Genomic DNA, 7,198 nt, shown 5'->3' with positions numbered 1-7,198 from the left:
TTTGTTAAAAAATTAAATAAATAAATAATTAATTACTATTATTCGATTATAACATAATTATAAGTTGTATAGATCATTTAACAATTAATAAATTCGAGTTCGAAATTCATAGGAGGGAGATAAGGAAGTTATTTGTTCTTATAGATTTTAATTTTGTCTACAAAAGTACCATTGCAGGAATTTAAAGACGAATTTGAGAGTAGAGTAAATACACAGGAGAAAAACTTAAATATTTGGATCCACCAATGATAAGATTTTTTTTTGTAGAAATTAAAAATGAATTGGAAGAATCACTGAATATGCTAAATATATAGACGGGAAAGAGGTTTTATTATTATTTATTGTTATTTTTTAAACAAACAACAGTAAAACAAAAGTAATGAAATGGAACATATAGAAGGACTGTGAGAAATTAAATATTAAGATTGCGGAACACAATAGTACCTCCTAGAAGTTCCGGAATTTGTTATTAAATTCCCGCAATCTAACGTGGGAATAGATAATAACAATTTTTTTTATTTTAACAAAATTACATCACTAGTTTATAATGATAATAAAATTACACAGATGGGTAATGTATAAACAAAACCCAAACAGGTACCAAAAATGTGAAAAAAAGAAATCTCTGCTTCATGTAAAAAAATAAATCTGTCACTATCAAATATAAAATTTCAAGAAATTCTTGAAAATAATATTGATGATTGTAGCCCTTTATGATAATGTAACATGGACGATAAAAATTAAAAATTAGAAAGGAAAAGATGTGATTCAGGAAGGTTTCTGAATTATTGACGGAAGGTATTGAAAATTAGAACGGAAGAATAAATTTTAAGAAAACAGATAAAACAGATCTTACAACAAATAGGATCGGAAAGAAAATTGTGGCAAATTAAATAGGTGACAAATATTAATATTTACAAGTAGAGTTAATTTGAGGAAGACAAAAAATGGAATATTTAATGTATATTACGGAGGAAGTAGGACGAAGATATGGTAATTACATTGAGGTTAAAGATAGAATAAAACAGAAAGGGAAAGTAATAAGGAGTAACATGAATGCCAATATAATTAACATTATATATATATATGTTACAGTCAAAGGCCGATTTACAGTCATTCCCAGGTTTGACTAGTCAAATCTGCAGACTGACTAAGCTTCGTAGTCAAAGCTGAAAACAGACTTTCTCTTTCGGCCTTTGGCTAAAATGCTTTTAGGCAATCCTAGGAGCAACGAAATCGACCAGTCAAAGTTGAAAACTCATCAGACAGTCAGCTTTGTCATTAAATACTTAGCTGACAATGTGTTTCTTTGTCTTAATTTCATATGTTTTATAGTTGAATCAATAATGTATTTTTATTTCATAGATCTCCTGGTATAAAATGAAAAAAATAAATGTAAAAAATTGTTAGTACCTCATTTATTCGAAGAAAATTTTGTTTCTGTGTTAGTACAATCGACTTATATATTTCTAAGTAATAACAAACTAATTTTGGATATCAACTGAAAGGCAAACTGTCAATAGTTAGGACGCTGAACTCTACTTATTGTTACAAGTAGTCGCTTTATGACATTTTGAGTTCCACAAAACGTTTAATCTTTTGCATTTGCACATTTTAGAATTGAATATATTATTGCAATTACATTTTATGAATCCCTGACCTCCGAACATTGAATCCTTAGTACTTGTTTCTCTTAATGATAATTTAATATCAGGCACATCACTAATATTAATGATAGTCTCTTTGCATTCCTGGAATTGGTTCCTTGCCAAAAGTGTGTTGATAGTTCCTCGTTTTGTACCCAGCTTATAAAAACCTTCTGTTTTCTCTAAAACTACACCGAGGACGTTTCGAGCATCTCCTTTACCCCTGTCGACACTCGGGGTAGGAATAGTGACGGTTTTTCCAACCTCAACCGTAGGAAATTTATTTTGAGATGTTTGCTTCATCACAGCATCCTGAGCTTCAAGTCCATCGAGAGCTCTTTCCTTGTTTATATTTATTTGTACTTTTTTGCACATCGAATGCAAATGACTTCACTTCCGTATCCTTCATCAGAAGTGAGTGTGCTATCGGAACAGATGATATGAACATTTTGCCCATATTTTTTACAAGTGTGTGCTTCAGAGCTCTCCTTTTGACAAATGCAGCAAACCATACACTAAAAAAACGAAACTGGTTAATCGTTTTCTGCAAATTAAATTTTTCTGCAAATAAAATTAAAAAAAAAAAAAATGGAAAAGTCGAAAAGTCGGTTAAAATAATCCACGGTTTTTTTTTGTGTACTCACGTTCAAATTCTCATCTGACACAGACGAAGATTCGGAAGCTTGCTCTTTTGATGATGCTCCTGCAACTTCTTGATTTTTATTCTTCAAGGAATGTTCGTTTACATTATCCACTGTATCTTCTGCCGATGAGGTTTCACAGTCAGATTCTGTGTTATGCTGTTTTACTGATTCAAGTGCGTTATCTAAATCTTCTTCAGTTTGCAGAACTTTTTTAATAGAATCCTATAATGTCTGTATTCCAACATGAGCTTTTCTTCCTGCAGAACCATAATCGAATAAATATTAATAATTCATAAATATTTCGTATTAAAAATACTGAAATTATATTATTAGGGAAATTGTAATTTTTCTATTGCTCTCGCTTGCGATTTGTTTCTCCACACCCACCTCGAGCGATTAATTATAATAATTATTCATTTTTAAGTAATATTTAATTATTAATAATTATTAATTTAATATTAATTAAAAAAATAACAACAGTAATAAAGTTATTTAATTCTCTTTTAAAAAAAGTTTAAAGTTTCCCCCGACAGAAATATAACTGCTCGCAGTTATAGATACGTTTTTTTATAATATTAAAAATAATATTTTTATTTTATTGTTATGTTTTATTAATAATTACAGCAAATAATAGCGAATAAATAATATTTTTTAATTTGAAAATGTCTTATTACTCACCAAACATAACTTCAAACGGAGTTTGTCGTATTCCGGTGTGATAGGCACTATTTTTTTGCAGCTGGCAAATACTGAGACCCTCACTCCAATGATTACTTTTATTATCTTCCATCCAAGTGAAAAGAATTTTCTGTACATCTTGGTTAACTAGTTCGATGCTTCCTTGACTTTGTGAGTGACGAGGCTTGCCATGTACGATGGATCAATCTGGCCACATGTCTTTTAGTTCCTCAATAACTCGGTTAGCAAATTTTCGGCCATTGTCAGACTGAAGTACAGATGGTGCTCCCAAAATGCAGAAAATATCGGTAAGTGTGTGAGCTACTTCTGCTGTTCTCTTTGTACGTAATGGACGTAAAATCAACAAATTCGACAAATGATCTTGCTAATTTAGAATATATTTGTATTCACCATCGGGACAAGTCTGCATGTCGATGAGATCAACTTGTCCGCGTGCATGAATTTCTTTGAACAGTAATGGCTTTACAACCAGTCCTTTTCTAGGATGACTTTTCTTCTTTTGGCACGACTCACACAAATTCAGGTAATAATTTATGCACTCTTTTGTTACATTGGCATATTTAGTGCTCAACGCTTTGACCATTCTATCTCTGCCTCCGTGACCGCACTCGCGATGTGCACTATCAATTACATCGAACAATTCATCGTCTGTAACGTAATACAAAATAGTTTGCTTGTCTGACAGTGGCTTCATCAATTTTTTATCGTCTCCATTTGCACAACATCAAAACGTTTCAAACGTCTATAATCCCTAGCGGTTTTCTTTTCAGCTGTTTTAGCGGATAACACTTCACGAATTAGTTCTTCATATTTTTACTTATTTTCAATATGGAAAGAACGGTCACTTTTGTTTAAATCTGCGATTTTCGCCATGAATTTTTCTTTAAGATTAACTTTATCCACACCGTTGCCATCCTTAGAACATTCACTGTCAGTCATTTTGTTTATAATAAATGAGCAAACTCCGGGATATGACATTTGTAAACGCTCTACGATCGGTCAGAACTTTCAACGAAACCTAAACGTGGTGCACGAATGCACAATATTTTATACAGTTTGAATCTATTGTTAGTAGTTTTGAGATGTTTCTTAATAGGGACTAAAATTTATTACTTTATTACTTATTCTTCAAGAAAGGGTATATTTGTGCGTCTTAATTAGACCCAACACCTATTTGGATTGCAATGTAAGAAAGACATGGTTACCATTCTTAGCAAGGTTCATGGGAAAAGTAAGTGCTTTTATTAATGTGCAGGGTTTTCCAAATCTGAACAATATATTTATTAGCACTTCATTCTGAAAAAATGGACCCTATAATAAAGCTAATAAATATATTGCCTTTGTTATTACACTTTGAAAGAAAGTATTCACTTTCTTTCAAAGTGAAAGAAAGTGAAGCGTCTATTGTAATTTGTCCCATTGTCTCCAAACTCTATTAATGTAATAATACGAATATAATAAATTCACTTTATTCAATAATAAATTTCATTTTTGTTGCATTTTTTCAAAAAAACAAATATCCGAGCAATTACAAATATTTTGAAACAGTATATTAGACTGGAAAAATTGGAGAGCTCATGAAAATATATTTGAATTAAAAAGAAATGTCACATTCCTAGTAAAAAATAATCAGGCGTTTTTTTAAAAAATATAACGTTCACTCTTATATCTGCCACCAGAAATAATGTAGAGTGAATGTGCCCGAAATTTTCCTCTATTGGCTCACATAAAGGCGAGCTTTAATCGGTCGATTACATTTTATTAGGAATTTTAAAGGCAGAATTTAGTTTGTTGTATTTGTTACAGTCAGGCCGATTTTTACATTTATTCTTTTCATTTTATACCAGGAGATATATGAAGTAAAAAAACATTATTGATTCAACAATAAAACATGTGAAATTAAGATAAAAAAACACATTGTCAGCTAAGTATTTAATGACAAAGCTGATTGTCTGATGAGTTTTCAACTTTGTCTGGTCGATTTCGTTGCTCCAAGGATTGCTTAAAAGCATTTTAGCCAAAGGCCGAAGGAGAAAGTCTGTCTTCAGCTTTGACTACGAAGCTTAGTCAATCTGCAGATTTGACTAGTCAAACCTGAGAATGACTGTAAATCGGCCTTTGACTGTAATATATATATATATATATATATATATATATATATATATATATATATATATTAATGTATTTATTGACATATTGATATTATTGTGTTGTATGTATTCATGTCCTCTGCGTGTATATATATATATATATATATGTGGAGTGTTTCATTATCAAAGAAAAAATGTAAAATTGCAATAACACAAAAAATGTCTAATATTAACCAAAATTTTTTTATTTATTTCCCAGCTAATAACATGTTCGAAAAACAGTATCATTGATATGGCCTCACGACTTTGCTTGACATATATCTACAAAATTTTGGTGAATTTTGTGTGAATTTTTCACACAAATCAGCTTGAATTCCACTAATAACTTGTCGAATATTTGGTTTCATCAATTTATTTTGTTTTGTTGCTATAGATTTGTGACTTAACATAAATCCAGAGAAAAAAGTCAAATCCAGAGAAAGTAAGTCAAATCACGCGATCTTGGTGACCAATTGACATTACCATTTCGTGGAATTATCGACTTGGTAAACTTTTGACACAATAACTGAATTGTTTCAGCAGCTGTGTGAAATTTGGCCTGTTGTTTGACCACATCTCATAGTCAAAATCTTACAAACAAATATTCACGAATCATTGATCGATAGCGCATAGAATTCCCAAGAGCGAATATTGCCATTGATATGGTTAACAGGTAGATCAATGATAAGGGACTAATCTTATCGCATGAGAAAACCAGATTTATTCCCATGAAGAAGGAGAAACCGGCAGATACCCACACAGGTTCTGGGCTATCCTGTGCGAGCTGAATCTAAGATTAAGTACTTAGGAATTTGGCTAGACTAAAGAAGAAATTTCTCGATGCATGTGAGGGAGACATGTACGAAGGCAGAAGCTTTTGGCGAATGTGTCTGGTCGTTGAGCGTTCAAGAGACGGTTGTATGTTCATCTACAAAATTCAATTTTGATATATGCTGTACCTTTTTGGAGGAGAGCTACGACTAATTACAGAAATATACATACCCTTGAAGGAGTCCAAAGACGAATGGCTCTAAGCGTCGCGACTGCGTATTCTTCGGTATCATCTGAGGCGCGTTTTGCCATTTTGGGTGTTCCTCCAGTACAAAAACTGGCCGAAGTGAGGATAAAGTCAGTAGGGGTGTAAACATGGATGAGGCGTTTAATGATATGATAACCAACTGGCAGAATAGGTGGAACAACTCAACGAAGGGACGTTGGATCTATCCTTTGATAAGGGATGTCGATCAGTGGACCGGCAGGGGATTCGGTGAGCTTAATTACTGGTTCACCCAATTCCTGACCGGTCATGGTGTTTTTAAGGTGTATTTCCATGCGAGGAGAAATGTTGACGACGAGAACTGCCTTATTGTGCACACCTGGATAGCCCGGAGCATGTAATGTTTTCATGTCCGAAATGGTTAATGGACAGAGGAAGTGTGAAGACGTAACAGAAAATATAACGGTGGAGAATATTATTACATGTATGCTTTCGGGAGTCGAACATTTTGAAGCTGTCTCCAAGTTTGTTAGTGGGGTAATACAACGTAAGGGTCAGAAGGCTAGGGGTGAAAGACAGCTCTCTATGGAGTTGCCGTTCGTTCAGGCTTGCCTGGACGGGTGGTGGTGATGAAGTAGGGGGACTCTGAATCCCTTCAGCTGTGTGGGCCTTTACGATTGTGGAAAATTACAAGGAAGCTAAGAAAAGACCCGAAACCGGTGGGGAAAGCCAGAAGTGGTATACCTCCATTAGAGTGGGCAAGATATGAAACGATCCGGAACCGGTGGGGGACGCCGGAAACGGCGTACCCTTATTAGAGTGGGCAAGGAAAGCAAAGAGATCCAACCGGCGTCCCTACCTGCCATGGGAAGGGTCGTTTGAGTTAAAAGGACACCCCCTGTATCGTGCGGTGCTCAGATGAAGGGTTGATACAGGGATCAGGAAGAAAAAAAATTATTAGACCGATTCATTGGCACACAAAAACATAAATTGCATGACATCATGTTTTGAAAAATGTGAGGATTTATATAGCTCCAAATTCCGTTTTTGTCCAGAAATGTACCCACTTCAAGGATCACGTTT

General features: G+C 33.6%; 2 protein-coding genes across 2 annotated transcripts; both read right to left on the bottom strand.

The window, feature by feature from the left end:
• Nucleotides 1-1,538: 1,538 nt before the first annotated feature.
• LOC142317718 (uncharacterized) lies at nucleotides 1,539-2,021 on the bottom strand. The gene has a single exon (XM_075354265.1). The coding sequence runs from the start codon at nucleotides 2,019-2,021 to the stop codon at nucleotides 1,539-1,541; it is 483 nt and encodes a 160-aa protein (XP_075210380.1).
• Nucleotides 2,022-3,170: 1,149 nt separating this feature from the next.
• LOC142317717 (KRAB-A domain-containing protein 2-like) lies at nucleotides 3,171-6,201 on the bottom strand. The gene is given in 5 exon segments (XM_075354264.1): nucleotides 3,171-3,353; nucleotides 3,540-3,706; nucleotides 3,709-3,777; nucleotides 4,340-4,421; nucleotides 6,121-6,201. Coding segments are annotated over 5 exon segments (582 nt in total).
• Between the last annotated feature and the right edge of the window lie 997 nt (nucleotides 6,202-7,198).

This window comes from Lycorma delicatula, chromosome 1 (genome assembly GCF_047948215.1).
Source record: "Lycorma delicatula isolate Av1 chromosome 1, ASM4794821v1, whole genome shotgun sequence".
NCBI lineage: Eukaryota > Metazoa > Arthropoda > Insecta > Hemiptera > Fulgoridae > Lycorma > Lycorma delicatula.
Note: the sequence above shows the minus strand (reverse complement) of the source record. Positions and strands in the feature narration are given on the sequence as shown.

Bases quoted from the DNA above. Each gene is read 5' to 3' on its own strand.
- LOC142317718 (XM_075354265.1), bottom strand. From the start codon at position 2,021: ATGTGCAAAAAAGTACAAATAAATATAAACAAGGAAAGAGCTCTCGAT.